Genomic DNA, 16,284 nt, shown 5'->3' on the forward strand with positions numbered 1-16,284 from the left:
AGGCAAGAACTGCGGCGTAGTCGAACTACCGAAGTCCTCCTGTTTCTCCTACGAATGCGATCGAAGTCAATGTTGAAGGAGTCGTCACGTATGCCCTTGTCTATAGGGCTAGTGCGCTGCTACTTCGGCCGTACACGCAGCGCCACCTGGCAGCCTCCGCGGCATTTTTTGCTTGTCCGGGTCTTAGCGAAGTCAGCCGCCGCCGGTAACGAAGTGTTGCGGGATGGCGCCTGTGCGGGCGAAAACACGCAAATCAGTGTACTGTTGCGTCTACGGATGCCATAACAGCTACGCCAACACTGCTGACAAGCTCCCGAAAACCAGTTTTTATTCCTTTCCGTGGAAGCCGTACGAAGAGGAGCGCAGGCTGCGCTGGATTAGGGCTGTGCGTCGTGCAAGGTAAACAAGCGCGTTTGGCGTCTCTTTTGGTCCATTTGCGTGTTGTAACTGGCGTTATTTCCATCTTTGGCCTCGTAATTTTCTTCTCTTGTTGGTTATTAGCCCAGACGGAGGCATGTGGCTGCCGGTACGAGACAGGAGCCGAATTTGCAGCGCTCACTTTGTTGGCAACGCAGAGTTCGGTCGTCGGTCACCCTGCGTATGTGCCGTCCATATTTCCGGCGTGCTACGGGAGAGGCGACGGCGTTACATCAGAAACAAAGCTCGAGAGATATCAGCGGTAAGTGCACATTTTCTGGTTTGTGCGCGTGTTGCTGAGTGTGCGCGAATTGTGTCGGCAAAGGCTTTCGTAGCGAACCGCCGTCATGCCACATTATATTGTTTTAGATCCCTAAAATTAGTTGTAACAAAATTGCTGCGATTAACTGCGTAGCAATGCGTATTCCTTCCTGTGAATGCCTTTCAGTGTTCACCGTCGGAGTGCCTCGGCTGTCGCGGCAACGCCGTTTGGGTCGGACGACACGCCTGAAGCACCTGCAGTTTCTGAAGAGTCGCCGACCACCTTTGACAACACAGCGCCAGAGTCGCCAGGAAATTGCACCACGTTTGCTTCAACGGTGAGCAGTTGGTCTGATTGAACTAACCGTGTGGGTGGATCGCTTAGTACAGATATCTTTGCTGTCACGCGCATTCACTGATGGCTCTGTGAAACGAAAGTGCTTTCACCATGCGCGAACGGAGTGAGAGAGAGTATTAAACACGTTTAGAAACAAACTTTCTGTACTGAATTTTGCCGCTATGCATAAAGATGGGGTAATGGTTAGATATTAATAATGAAAATAAAGATGGAATAATGGTTAGATGTTAATGATGAAAAATGATAAAGTGAGCATGAAATGACTGGCGTCTCGTTTTAGGGCAATAATATAAAGGGAGATAGCTTGGCTCCACTTGCATGAGGTCTGACCTAGTGCAATTTGTTACTCGGCGAATTGGTTTGGTATGGTACACTTCTGTGTCGAATACGCTTTCAATAACTACATTGCAGATTGTTTTATAGTTTATATATGCAACGCTTTGCGTCAGTAAAGCAGAATGCAAGTTCTCGAATTTTAATACCTTTTGTATTTTGTATTTTGTGATCACTTTCTAGTGTAACAACTAGCAGTGCACTTACCCGATATCCAGTCATATTCTAAGCACGAGTTTTGTCATATAGAAAAACCAACATCTCGTGTAACATTAAATTGCATTACATGTAGTGTAACAGTAGAAGTTGCCAGCTCTTCGTTATTTCTTCTCACTGTGTGAAGTGCAGCAATAACGACACAAGTAAGGAAATGAGGACATGATACAAGTGCGGCTGTTCGTCATAATGGTTCTAGTTCACACACCCCATATTTTGTTTGTCCCATCCTCCTCCATCCCCATCCCCATGTCGAAGAAAAAACATACTCGGCTTATAAATGCGCACTACTGAAATAACCCAAATGTTTAGAAGGACTGATTGTCCCATGTTTTTCATGTTTGCTTGTACGTGCAGTTGCGCTTCACACTGTCAGGCAATTTCACAGCGCTTAATGTAATTTGTCCTTTGTCGGTGACATAACAGTACGTATAACGTTATGAACTCACAGTTTCTGCACATGCATATTTACAGGGTACTCAGACAGATGAGCTCTCGTCCAGAGGCCGTTGCACCATATTCCTCTCCGTGGCGTGCCACGGAACAGCGTCCACGCAAGTGTGGCACACCGACACCGTGGACAGTGGCGTGCAGACGAAAGTGACGACAGCCACTGCATGCACCGGGCCAGAAGAACGGACTTGTATATTTCTTGGCTACGATTCCATCAACAACAGAGCAGACTCTTTCAGGGAACTGTGCGGTGTGAGCGCAAATGTTTTCGCGTTACTTCTGGCCGTTTTATTCCCCGTAACTGTCAGGCAGATTGACGTCCCAGTTCCACAGAAGCTTGTGATTTTCTTGATGAAGCTAAAGCTGGGAATATCATTTGCCAGTCTTGGTGTCCTGTTTGGCCTGCATAGGACGGCTGTAAGCCGCATATTTTTCTTTGTTTTGAGAAATTTGTTGACTGCGATGAAAGCGTGGATTCCAGAACCTTCCCTAGGCACTGTGCAAGCATCAATGCCTGAATGTTTTAAGGTGCACTACCCTCGCTGCCGGTATATCATAGACTGCACGGAACTAAGAACAGAGGAGCCACCGACTCTTGAACAACGACGTGCTCTTTTCTCTCACTATAAGGGGGGTTATACTCTGAAGTTCTTGATAGGAATTCTGCCGAATGGTGTAGTTACGTTTGTGTCGGACGCATATGGTGGCCGCACTTCGGACACGCAAATTACCCTCAATTCCGGATTTCTGGGCCGAATTGAGCCTGAGGATGTCATACTGGCAGACAAGGGTTTCCCTGGAATCAAAGCACCAGCGGAAGGCCAGCAAGGAATTGTTGTTCTGCCACCCTTCTCAAAGGAAAACGTACAATTCACATATGAGGAACTGCAACAAACGTACCACATCGCCCAAGTGAGAATACATGTTGAGAGAGTCATTCAACGGATCAAAATCTACAATATCTTGAACAATAGAATTTCGGTGGACCTAATTCCTTTTATGGGCAGCATAATGCGCATGTGCTGCATTCTGGCCAATCTGCAGCAACCAATCCTGAATTCTAACAAGCCCGACAATGTAAACAGTGCTTGACCATGCATGCCCCAGAGTAAACTTTCACTTTGCCCCAGTAAATGTTGTGTACAATACATTCAGTTAAATAAACTTACCAAGGTGTAGTACTACATTTCAGGTGTTGTGATTATTTGCTTTTGTTTTCATTTTCGCTGTCAACGCATGAAACCACTGTAACCAGGCTTGAAATGGCACATGCATTTTAAAGGAAAAGGCTGAAGTATTTTTCAAAAATTTATTCAGACAGAAGTTGTCTGGCATACAGAGGCCACAGGCAGACGTACTGTGCCATTATGTAGCGATGCGTCGGAAACTGGTTCCACTGTCTCTTGTGCAGTGCACGGACCAAATTTTAGAGCAAGCAAAACAATCAATTTTCATAATAGTATTTACACAGCAGAAGCATATGGCATTTTACTCAATTCAAACCACATCATCAAACAAAATTGCCGAGTCCATTGTGTACACAGACTCTCAAGGCGTTGTACAGGCACTGTCATTAGGAAGGTCATCTAAAAACTATGGTCGATGCTCTTTTCAAGGTACTAATGACTGCTTATGCCTCAAATCTTGAAATAACTATGCTTTGTGCCAGGGCATTGTGGAATCCCTGGCTATGAGGCCGCCGACCAAATGGCTGGTGATGCTGCTCTCATGACAGTTGACGTTACAACAGTACCTTACACCAACCTAAAGACACATCAGACGGCAGCTTTGTAACACGAGGCAATTACACTGGAGTCAACAAACAGACAACAAACTACGTGTAGTAAAACCACAATTGGGACGCTACATAACTGACTCCCACAACAGATACACTGAAGTCGCTCTGGCTAGGCTGTGGATAGGCCATACACGTGTAACGCACTCCCACCTGCTCAAGGATCTCCGCGACCCATGTGTAGCAGGTGTGGAAGGGGGGACCTATCTGTATTCACATACTGATCACATGCAAGAAACTTGACACAACACGACACAAATATTTCCCTGAATTATACAGGCTACACATTTCTTTGCACCCATCATACTTTTTAGCCGACGAGCCAATGTTTTCCAGTCAACGTGTTAAGTTTTAAGCTGAGGTGAACTTTCTGCAGGCACGTGTAATCATTCTATCTCCATTGTCTGTTGTTTTTCATCACCTTTACTTTTAGTCACATGTTTTAGTATTTACGGTCTCATCAAAATTCAGTAACTACTTCTTCGACGCTTTTTGCCCATAGTTGGCCTTGAGCCAATAAAACCCTAGCATCATGATCATCATCAGATGTACTGTGCGTGACAGTGGCCTGCTACACCTACAGTTTACATTACATACAAAGAAGAAAAAAAAAGACGAGAACAGAAGAAAAAGAAAGACGAGAACAGGAGCAAGGTTATACAATGATTATAAAAAGGCAACGTAGAGAACATCAAGTATGCTAAAGCAGCAAAAAACTGAACACACAGAAGTGGTTGCCTTTTTGAAGGAGGCGAAAAGCGAGAACGTCTGTCTTTCAAGATTTCGGTGCATGTTAAAGATCCACACGTGGTCGGAAATAATCCAGAGCCCTCTGCTATGGCGTACCTCAGAGCCCACGTGTAGCTTCTACGCGTTGAACCTTGTACATTACACGCCGTGGTGGCTCAATGGCTAAGGCGTTGTGCTGCTGGGCATGAGGTCGCGGGTTCGATCCCCGGCTGCGGCGGCCGCTTTTCTGATGGAGGCGAAAAGCAGAAACGCCCGCGTGTAAGAGATTTCGGCGCACGATAAAGATCCCCAGGTGGTCAAAATTAATCCGGAGCCCTCCACTACGGCATGTCTCATCGCCTGCGTTGCGTCGGTGCGTTAAATCCTATAATCAGTCAATCAAGAACCTTGTATATTACTCTCTGCGTGTTTTTACTTTTTTGCAAGGGCTTTTAGAAGGTGAGTGAAATAAAAACATTCCAGCTTGGGAATGTATTCGGCCAGGAACTTGTCGTTGCGTTTAACTTCAACAGTGATGCTTTGTTTTTTGGAATATACAAAAAACAAGGCATCACTGAGGTTTAATACGTACAGCATCACCATCAGCTGGGTGTAGTATTCGTGGCTGCTCTTCAGTGTCAGCTTGTCGTCCACATAATGCAGGAACTTTACATGGCTGATGCATCTCTCAAAATCTATGAGCATGCTATCCTGCAAACTGAATGGGCACTTGATTTCGACGAGGCGGGTTGTATCACCAGTGATGACGAGCCCATCGGGACTGCCACACAACCACGGCTGCTCTGGATGGACCACGAGTCCGACCTGCCGAGGAAAGTGAGGCAAGATTGTTTACATTTTGCTGAGAAATGTGCGGAGGGATTACCTCATGAATAGGGAGTTCAAGGGCCATTGACAGCTCCCTCCTGGCTTCGGCTTCGGTGTTTCTGCCTGCAAAAATAAAAAAAGAAAAGAAATGTGTTAATGTGGACTGAGGAGTTCTAACATGAGAAAGTTTGTTTGTTCAACAAACTTTCTTCTTCTTGTTAATATGACCTGTTTCATGCAATTTAGTTTATTCACGTGCATTTAAGACTCTATTTACTGCAAGTAAAAAGGACGGATTGAGCAAATATTTAAGGTTGTGCACCCATACGTGAATCCTTACCGTAAGTTGTGGCTTGCGCCCAGAATGGGCGCGGTGAAGCGAGTGCAGCTGCAAGTGCTTCAAACTCTGTCCTCCTCGTTTTGATGCGGTGGGCCATCGTGCTTGTGATGCGGTGCTTCCGCTCTTGGTGCCATCTGCGACAAAATGTGCCATTTTGTATAAAATGCACAACACGCTGTGAAGCACATAAAGGCTGCAGATATAACAAACCTGTCTACAGCAGCCTGGCCCAGGGTTAAAAGCGCGATCTCCGCTATCTGCTCCACGCTTTTTTTCACAAACGTTTTGTAATACGTTTCCTCTCTCTGCTCCAGCAGAGCGAGCAGGTTGCACCTGTTTATTGTCAGGGGTACCACGCTCGCCACCTGCATGGTTGCGTACGTTTCTCGCGCTTCCCCGAGCAGTGATCTGACAACCTCAATGCCGAGATTGAGACTTTCGTCTACAGCTTCTGTGGAAGCACCGGTTGGATCTGCATTTTCGTCGTGGCTGTCCTCGCACGCGATCATGTCCGCGAACGCACACCTCACGCCCGAGAATTGGGCATGTACCGTTTTCGGGCACAGGGGTTTGAGTACTGGGGCAGGCAAGGGGCGACCTGTATAAATAATTATCAAGTTGTATGATGCAATACAAAAAAGCACGCATGCTTCAATGTTGAATAATCTGAACAATTCAAGAAAGCGCTCCTCGTGCTTACTTGCAAAGAGTTCCTTTATCTGTTTCTTCGTGTCCAGGGTCGGTCGCGCAGAGGGTTTCCCCCAAGCACGCGGCAACTCCGTGCACGATTTCTCCTCGTGGCTGTTTATGAAAACGGCCACCGCCGCCGCGTGTTTACACCAACCGCGGCAGCCAGCCTTGCACGAACAGCGGCCTCGCACAATTCGCCTTGGGTTCGGCGACAACTACATAAACAAAACAAATCACCATGTACGTGAAATAAGCACATAAGGGTATCTCAAATACAATTCACTCACCTCCAGCCGCACGTCGTAGTCGCAAGTGCTCTTCATCTGCGGAATGCACCTGGCCACGATTTCAGACGGCGCCGTCTCGCTGAGGATTTCTTCTTTTACGCCGTACACGTGGTTGCTCGCGTAAAGCTTGATGCCGCGCCTGAAGCAACTTCCCTTGAAATACTTCTCAGGGCTCTGTATTTTACTAAAACCGCAATACAGCACGCACGATCCGCTTGGCGCCGTCATGCTGGCCTCGCGCGGACGCGGCCGAGCCATAGAGAAAGCCTTGCGGAGCTGCTTTGCACGGAACGGCGGACAAGCAAAAAATGCGGCGCGGCGCCGGAGGGGGCGCCACCGGTTCCAATTCAGTGGCGCCTCCAAACGAGCGCACGAGGCCTATACAGGAGCTGCCGTGTCCGTCATGCATGCGAAGCTCTGCCGCAAAATTGGAAAAGTAACAACTCCGGTACCTGGCCTTCGTCTGCGCACTGCCAGCGCTCAACACGTGGCTCCTTTGGCTGCGTGCACGGCAGAATGGTAATTCAAGACGTTCTTTGTAGAATTTTTGGTGTTGCCGTCATGTTCACATGATATCATATTGGGCTGGGACTTATTGTCGCGTCACGAAGCCGTCATCGATTGTGCCGGCGCGGAAGTTGAACTGTTTCCCCTGTGTACAGCGCCATTGGCCGATATGCCGCCTGTTCTTCCTTCTAAGCTTGTCGCCGCAACATATACAGATATTCCTTCTTTGTCTGCCGTTCTGAATCCCGTGTCGTGTGCATCTGTCCCCGACTCAACGATCTTCTCCACGCCTTCCGAACTTTTTAAATGCGAATGCACTTTATAAGCGACCCTGAATTCCGTCGACCGCCGTCCGTCCGCAGCACAGGTGTTATCGCGCGCCTCCTCGCGCCTAGCAACGGCGCGGAGTGGAGGGGAGCGTGTGTAGCAACGGCGCAATGACGTAGTACGCCACGTGACGTCGTGCACTCTCACCTCCTCTTCCCTTCACTCGCCTGATGTCGCGCGCTCGCGCCTCCTCTCCCCTTCGCTCGCCTTGACGTCGGGCGCGTGCGCCTCCTCGCCCCTAGCAACGGCGCGGAGCGGAGGGGAGCGTGTGTACCAACGGCGCAATGACGTAGTACGCCACGTGACGTCGCGCGCTCTCGCCTTCTCTGCCAACACAGTTCAACATAACTCCCCCTCATAGCATCACCCGTGCATTCGCACTTCCCCATGCTCCCCTTCGGGGAAATGCGGGTGAATTTTTTCGCAACGCAAGAACCTTACACTTCCTACTGCTGTTCTTTGCCTCAAGAATGGGTTTTCCACCTTTCCCGTCTGCAATACTTCTGTATCGCAACTGACGTTGACTGCCGGAGAGTGCCTTGGATGCGTCGAAATTATAGACCCCACTTTCACCGCGGACGTGTCTGATGATACCCCTCCGCCTGCTGTCAGCGCTCTCACTACAACCTGTGCATCGACATCAAATGTTTTTCTACCTTCTATCGACCCTGCTCTCCTCCTCGCAGCGCGATCGCCTCATCACGCTTTTGAACTCGTTCCTTGGATCATTCGACCATGAGCAAACTTCGTTAGGCCGTTCTTCGAATGTTCGCCACCACATTGACACCGGAACCCATGCTCCTTTACGTCAGCGACCATACCGCGTCTCAGCTAGTGAGCTTAATGTCATTGAAGAGCAAGTGACCGATATGCTGCAAAGAAATGTTATTCAACCATCCAGCAGCCCCTGGGCATCCCCGGTTGTCCTGGTCAAAAAGAAAGACGGCTCATTCGATTATGCGTCGATTACCGACGCCTCAACAAAATTACCCGCAAAGACATATCCGTTACCGCGTATAGACGACGCTCTCGACTGCTTGCAAGGCGCCGAGTTTTTCACATCCTTAGACCTGCGATCTGGCTACTGGCAGGTTCCTATGGCGGACGCCGATCGCCCTAAAACGGCTTTTATTACATCTGACGGTTTGTACGAGTTTAACGTCATGCCGTTCGGCCTCTGCAACGCTCCAGCCACATTTGAGCGCATGATGGACAGCATTTTGCGTGGGTTGAAGTGGAAAATATGTTTATGTTACTTAGACGATGTTGTCCTGTTCTCTCCCGACTTTGACACGCACCTACAACGTCTGGAACAAGTTTTGAAATGCCTCACTTAAGCTGGGCTTCAACCTAATCTAAAGAAATGCCACTTCGCTGCCCGCAAGCTTACCATCCTTGGCCATGTGGTTTCTAGAGAAGACATTCTACCGGATCCTGCTAAACTTCGAGCCTTCGCAGAGTTTCCCAAGCCGAGAACTATGAAGGAGCTGCGCAGTTTTATTGGGCTCTGTTCTTATTTCCGCCGTTTCGTTCGTGACTTTGCCTTTATTATTTCCCCATTGACACGCCTTCTCGGGAGTGGCACTGACATCTCTGCTTGGTCGCCAGCCTGCGACAATGCATTTGCCCGGCTGCGCAAACTGCTTACAACGTCACCTATCCTTCGACACTTCGACCCCTCAGCACCTACCGAACTCCACACCGACGCCAGCGGTATCGGCCTGGGTGCTGTTCTCGCGCAGCGTAAACCGGGAATCGATGAATACGTTGTCGCATATCCCAGCCACACTCTTACGAAAGCAGAATCTAATTATTTGGAAACCGAAAAAGAGTGCTTGGCCATTATATGGGCCATCAACAAATTCTGCCTGTACCTTTACGGCCGCCGTTTCGATGTGCTTACGGACCATCACGCCCTTTGTTGGTTGGCGTCGTTGAAAGACCCTTCTGGCCGGCTCGGCCGCTGGGCTCTTCGCCTCCAAGAATTTGACATTAACATCGTCTACCGCTCCGACCGCAAGCATCACGACGCCGAAGCCCTATCACGTTCTCCTCTATCCGTTGATACTGCTTCGCTCGATGAGTCGGATGGCAACCTCAACGCCCCCTCGTTCGAGGACATGGTCAACGAGCAGCGCAAAGACCCCTGGATAGCTTCCATCCTGGCATATCTTTCCGACCAAGCTACTGCTCCCGTGTCCAGGGCACTTCGCCGACAGGTCTCTCACTTTTCCATCCGGGAAGGCCTGCTTTACCGCCGCAGTTACGTCCCCAGAGGCCCCAAGTGGCTACTAGTCATACCTCGCCACTTGCGTTCCACTTTTTGTGCTTTCTTCCACAACGACGCCCAATGCGCTCATGCCGGCGTGCTGAAAACGTACCAGCGCCTCCATCTACGGTACTACTGCCGCGGGATGTACAGCTTCATCTGCAAGTTCGTCCGCTCATGCCCTGACTGTTAGCGCCGCAAGTCGCCGCCCCATCATCAGGCCGGCCCATTACAGCCCTTGCCTTGCCCAGCGCGCCCCTTCGATAGTGTGGGCAATGACTTGTACGGCCCACTGCCTTGCACCGCTGCCGGTAACTGTTGGGGCATTGTCGCCATTGACCATATCACACGCTACGCCGAGACGGCCGTATTACCGGCTGCCAGAGCACGGGACGTGGCTTCTTTTATTTTACATCGCTTCATCCTTCCCATTGCTTCATCCTTACTCAGCGATAGAGGCCGCGTTTTCCTGTCCGAAGTTGTTAAAGCTCTCCTTACTGAATGCCGCATTGTTCGTCGGACCTGCACGGCATATCACCCGCAGACCGACGGTCTCACTGAGAGATTTAATCGCACTCTTGATGATATGCTCGCCATGTACGTTTCTTCAGACCGTACTAACTGGGACTGAGTCCTCCCATTTGTCACGCACGCGTACAGTACCGCGACGCAGTCTACTACCGGGTTCTCGCCATTTTTTCTTCAGTACGGCCTTGAACCGACTCGCCCCTTGACACCATTCTCCAGTGCAGAGCTGACGCCGCTGAGTATTCGACTGTGTCTCAAGTATCCTCGTATGCCGAAGAATGCCGTCAACTTGCCCGCTCATTCACATCAGACGATCAATTCACGCAAATGAATCGCCATGACAAGGACCTCCCAGACGTGTCTTTCTCCCCGGGATCTCTAGTGTGGCTATGGGTACCATCCACACCTTTTGGACAATGCAGTAAATTTCTCTCTAACTACCACGGCCCATACCGGGTCCTGGAGCGTACCTCGCACGTTAATTACTTTGTCGAGCCAGTACAGCCTTCACCCGACCAACGCCGACGTGGAAAAGAGACAGTTCATGTGCAACGCCTGAAGCTTTAATACGACCACCTCGGTTTATCGTGCCCCTAGGCAGCCAGGTTGGCTGCTCTTCAGCGGGGGAGTGATTGTAAAGAAGATAGTCACCGAGTTATTGCAACGGACAATCTCCTGTTTGGGGGTATGCGCCAGTGCGAAGGCAGTGCAATGGACAATCTTCCGTCTATGGGCATGCAGCAGGTTCAGGACACTATGATGGTCCAGTGTTGGTCACGCCCTGTCGCACCCTCTTGTCTCGTGCTCGCCCTGTTTCGACCAGGTGAAACGACCGCTTGGTTTGGCCCCGCTCATCGTCGCACCCTATCTATCGTCCTATCGTCGCAATAAATTTCATTTCAATATATATGTATATATATATATATATATATATAGGTTTGGAAATTACAGAAAGAAATGCCGGCAGTCTACAATGCCAAAGAAGGCATAGGGGAATGGTTAGGCTATTTTTTACCGTTAGTGACGTTACATTATTTTTTTTTTTATTAATTACGTTAGAAAGAAAGAAAAACACGCGCCCAGAGTGGGGACCGAACCCACGCCTTTCGATTAGATCTCGAATGCCTTACCACTTCGGCTATCGAGGCGACTGTGTTCTCCGTCACTTTCTGGAGTATTTATTTACTACAACTGTATCTGACGCTTGAGGGTGGTAGCCAGCGCCACTCAGACTACACGGGGAGAAGGTGACCTTCTTTTGAACCCCCGGGGCGTGACGCGAACGTCTACAGCCTGTCATAAGCGGGTAACTGGCAGGAAACCCTCTTATGCTACCTTGGCATCAAGGCTGCCAGAACCGAGGCCCTCGCTAAGCTTTCGCACGATAAATAGGTTTGGAAATGAGGGGCTCGTTAGGAAATACAGAAAGAAATGCCGGCAGTCTACAACGCCAAAGAAGGCATAGGGGAATGGTTAGGCTATTTTTTACCGTTAGTGACGTTACATTATTTTTTTTATTAATGACGTGAGAAAGAAAGAAAAACACGAGCCCAGAGTGGGGACCGAACCCACGCCTTTCGATTAGATCTCGAATGCCTTACCAATTCAGCTATCTGGGCGACTGTGTTCTCCGTCACTTTCTGGGGTATTTATATTTACTACATCAAGGGTGACTAGAAGGCAGTTATCAGGAATTTCAATTTTTGAGATGTCTGAGAGAAAGTCATTGGTATCCTAAAATGAAGGAGGGAAAGCTGGGCGGAATGTCGCAAATGAGATTATCCACATAGCGCGAGAGGTTTTCGGTAACAGTGCCAATGCCAGAAACAATGGGGCGCCCTGGGTTGTTCACCTTGTGAATCTTTGGGAGAAGATAGAATTTACCGGCTACTGGGCTTAAGGGGATCAGGGAACGAGCCGTGGTTTCATTTATTGTTTTATTTTTAACAAGCTCAGCAAGTTTATCTTTGACAATTTGCTTATAATCTTGAGTGGGATCATTAGGTAGTGCTTTATAGAACGTCGATACTGATAGTTGCTTATTGGCCTCGTTAACATAGTCGGTTTTGTCAAGGATTACGATTGCGCCTCCCTTGTCGGCAGGTTTAATAATTATGTCGGGACAGCTTGCGAGTTCCTCTAGGGCTTTCTTTTCGTTGGTAGTCATGTTGTGGTGGAACGAAATTTGTGTTTGGTAAGCTTTTCGCACATCGCGTTGGACAGCTGTGATGTACATGTCGAGGCAACTATCACGCTGTGTGGGAGGGGTCCACTGCTTATAGCTAGGTAGGGTTCTGCGGGCTTCTTCCGTCGCGGGGTGATCGTAGAAGTATTCTCGTAGTCTCATGTTTCTGGCGAAGTTATCTAAGTCCTTAAAAAGTTGAAATTCATCAAAACCACCAGTAGCCGGGCAAAAGTTTAGGCCCTTTGACAAGACGTTCATCTGAGCTGGGGAGAGGGTTATACTTGAAAGGTTCATTACATTCCCGGTAAGGTTTTCTTTTGTGACGGCAGGCGAGGGAAAAATATTAGTACAGGGATTTAACTGAACTGTTTGGGGTGCAGTAGTCGAAGCATTTATTACAGTCGTAGTGACATAATCGGCCGTATTGTCAGAGTTGTGGCAGTTACTAGTGCCGGAGCTTGTTAGGTTCTTACGCATGTGGCCAGTGTTAGAAATCTTATCTCGGTTAAACTTTCGGTCTTTTGTTCGGGATATGGCGGAGGCCGTCTTAGATTCGTAGTTGCTTAAAAGGTTCAACTCTCTTTTGCTTAGTTCCTGACTAAGTAGTTCCTCTTTCTTTCGGAGAGAATGGGCCGTAGTTTCGTAGTGATTGAGGAATATTTCAGTTAATTGTAAGGATGCTTTATCGAGTACCTGTTTCCACTTATTCATGTTGGACGGGGAGAGTTCGGTAGTAGCAGGTTTTATTCTAATCCTAAGACCCCTGGGAGCGACCGCGGCAGTCAAGTACTGTGCAAGAGCGGAAACGTGCAATTCGGAACGTATGCGCTTTTCGGTGATTTTTCTTAGTTTTAAAAACTGTCTTGAAACGGGGAAGGAGGCCGCGTTACCTGTTTTTTTGTGTTGTAGTCAGTTGCTGCTATGCCGATTCTTTCGAAGGTTGTAAGGGCATGTGGCGCAGAGGGCTGGATTTTGGACCCCGGAAGGTCTGGCGGACGCGCTGCTGTTGGTTTTCGTGGGCTCGGTGGTCGCTGAAGATGCGGAGGTTGGGCGTGGCATGCTGTTGGTGCGGCGCCGGTCAGGGAGCTTTTTAGTGTAGCCGCGAGCGTTCCCTCGGGGTGTTGTGGCCGCTGCAGGTTTGCCAGTAGGGGTTGGCATGTTGCTGGCGCAACGCTCGTCCGTGGACTTCGGGGTTGGGGCGCTGGCGCTCGCCCGGGGCGCCGTGGTTGTGGTAGATCTGGGGGGTGGTGGCGGTGGGCTGCTGGCACGACACTGCTCCGGGGTCCTTACACTGGATAGAATTGGAGGCAGTGGTGGAAAGTCGCTGTCATTTGGCAATATAGCCGGGGCTGCAACTGGGTCGGCGGTGCATGCGAAGTCGCGCCAGCCCAGAGGATTGCAGCGCTGTTGCATGAAGCAGAGTGCACGAATGTGGCCGGCCAGCAAGGCCACACCCTCGAAGCTCGGGTGTAAGCCGTCCGCAGCGAGTACTCGGCAGGCTGGAAGGTGCTCAAAGCCATGATCGACGAAGCGTACAAAGCGTGAGTGGCGGCAAAATTCGTGGAGAAGTGAGTTGAAACGGCGTGCCTTTTCGAGCGAGCGAAGCGAGAGATGCGGTAGTCGCGGCGGCGGTTAGCGGAGCGGGGAAGAATGAGACTGGCGTTAATAGTGGAAATGTTCGGTCGAGATTCTAGAATGAGGTCAGTCAGTGAGCGGTAGTCAGAGAAAGCATGTTCAGCGGAAGTAGAGCTGAGATCATTAGTACCAACATGCAGAAAAACTGTAGTGGCAGAGGCAGGGATAAAGTCGATCAGTGAGCGTGCGTCAGCAATGCATGCGCCAGGCTGAGAAACAAAAGCGGGGGTTCCAGGGCAGAGGGGATCGAAGTGATGATACAAATACTTGGTCTGGGAGTCCCCGATCACAACTGTTGTGGTTTCGGTCTGCGGAAATTTCCAGATGATGCTCTTTGCTGTGGTCCTGTCAGCGCTCATGGTAGAAACAAATCTAGAAAAAGATAAACTCACAAAGCGCGCAGAAATAGTATAAGTAAAGAGTCGGATACACAGCAAGAACAATAACAAACAATGTTTACTTACGTAGCGGCAACGGGACTTGCCTTCATCAGAGTAAAGTTACATGATTTTGCTGTCGCAAACATTTTGAACACATTTCTTATATAGGTTTGCATAAAACTGTGAGAAAGAGCGGAAAATGCTGCCCTTATTTGCCCCTGTCAAGACATGTGAACAGTCCCGGGCATACATTTGAACATCTTAAAGCAACGATTTTAGAATCCGCCTTCAAAACGCACCACGACCGCGAGGTTCGGGAATCTTATCTCATTTATAAGTTTGGGTCAGCCACGCTTGGAATTAATGAAAGTTACGGAAAACTAACGTGCTTATCCCTCGATTAAAATTAGCGGCTTCATAATTTTTATAACTATGTTCATTATTCTTACCCTCGAGTTTGCCATCAGAATTCGCAGAAACTCTCCTAATACAGCAGCTTTATTAGCCTAATGCGGCTCAACAATGCCATTTGTCCTGGGGAGGGAGGCCTCGTTCCCACCATCACTTAAGAATGTTTAACTCTTTGTGATCTATTCATGTTTAACCTTTTGTGACCCTACCTATTTCCTGTTAAATTGCTAGCTTCTGTGAAATGCTCTTTTGTGCCCCCTATCTATTCTCTTGACCCGCGGGGGGCACACCCATCTTCGCTTCCCCCCGAACCAGTCTCAGCAGTCACTGAATACCTCAGTGTATACTCTTCCCTTTCTTTTCAAACCGCGGTTGTCCAGTTTCCCCCATTGTCTGAACTTGCAGCCCGCGCGGCATACGTTGACCCGTCATGGTGCAACCTTGAACGCTGCATTGTTAACACGACCCCTTTTTCTCTCTCTCGCTCCCCCCCCCCCCCCTTTTATTTTTCTTGTTTGTTTGTTGATGTTGTAACATAGGCGTAGCCTGACTGTATGCACACCCCATTTCCGAAACATTTTCCGCTCTTCCTCACAGTTTTATGCAAACCTATATAAGAAATGTGTTCAAAATGTTTGTGATCTATTCATGTTTGTGATCTCTTTGTGATCTATACATGTTTAACCTTTTGTGACCCTACCTATTTCCTGTTAAATTGCTAGCTTCTGTGAAATGCTCTTTTGTGCCCCCTATCTATTCTCTTGACCAGCGGGGGGCACACCCATCTTCGCTTCCCCCCGCACCAGTCTCAGCAGTCACTGAATACCTCAGTGTATACTCTTCCCTTTCTTTTCAAACCGCCGTTGTCCAGTTTCCCCCATTGTCTGAACTTGCAGCCCGCGCGGCATACGTTGACCCGTCATGGTGCAACCTTGAACGCTGCATTGTTAACACGACCCCTTTTTCTCTCTCTCGCTTCCCCCCCCCCCCTTTTATTTTTCTTGTTTGTTTGTTGATGTTGTAACATAGGCGTAGCCTGACTGTATGCACACTCCCCATTTCCGAAACATTTTCCGCTCTTTCTCACAGTTTTATGCAAACCTATATAAGAAATGTGTTCAAAATGTTTGCGACAGCAAAATCATGTAACTTTACTCTGATGAAGGCAAGTCCCGTTGCCGCTACGTAAGTAAACATTGTTTGTTATTGTTCTTGCTGTGTATCCGACTCTTTACTTATACTATTTCTGCGCGCTTTGTGAGTTTATCTTTTTCTAGATTTGTTTCTACCATGAGCGCTGACAGGACCACAGCATAGAGCATCATCTGGAAATTT

General features: G+C 48.8%; 1 protein-coding gene and 1 long non-coding RNA gene across 2 annotated transcripts; one reads left to right on the forward strand and one right to left on the reverse strand.

The window, feature by feature from the left end:
• The first annotated feature begins 574 nt into the window (after window positions 1-574).
• Window positions 575-3,206, forward strand: LOC144151320 (uncharacterized). The gene is made up of 3 exons (XR_013318846.1): window positions 575-679; window positions 866-1,016; window positions 2,060-3,206. It is a non-coding gene; the product is annotated as an uncharacterized LOC144151320 (long non-coding RNA).
• Window positions 3,207-4,785: 1,579 nt separating this feature from the next.
• Window positions 4,786-6,980, reverse strand: LOC144153767 (uncharacterized). The gene is made up of 5 exons (XM_077685485.1): window positions 6,708-6,980; window positions 6,431-6,635; window positions 5,731-5,864; window positions 5,449-5,513; window positions 4,786-5,387 (listed from the first exon to the last, which is right to left on the reverse strand). Exons 1-5 carry the CDS (start codon window positions 6,963-6,965, stop codon window positions 5,258-5,260), a joined length of 792 nt encoding a protein of 263 aa, XP_077541611.1. The 5' UTR covers window positions 6,966-6,980; the 3' UTR covers window positions 4,786-5,257.
• Between the last annotated feature and the right edge of the window lie 9,304 nt (window positions 6,981-16,284).

The sequence above is a fragment of the Haemaphysalis longicornis genome, unplaced genomic scaffold (assembly GCF_048455015.1).
Source record: "Haemaphysalis longicornis isolate Haplotype H1 unplaced genomic scaffold, Haemaphysalis longicornis Haplotype H1 scaffold_9, whole genome shotgun sequence".
Taxonomy (NCBI): Eukaryota; Metazoa; Arthropoda; class Arachnida; order Ixodida; family Ixodidae; genus Haemaphysalis; species Haemaphysalis longicornis.

Coding starts and splice junctions, on each gene's coding strand:
- LOC144153767 (XM_077685485.1), bottom strand. CDS start 6,965: ATGGCTCGGCCGCGTCCGCGCGAGGCCAGCATGACGGCGCCAAGCGGA. Junction 6,636..6,707: donor ACTACGACGTGCGGCTGGAG/GTGAGTGAATTG, acceptor TTGTTTATGTAG/TTGTCGCCGAACCCAAGGCG. Junction 5,514..5,730: donor GGCGCAAGCCACAACTTACG/GTAAGGATTCAC, acceptor TTATTTTTGCAG/GCAGAAACACCGAAGCCGAA.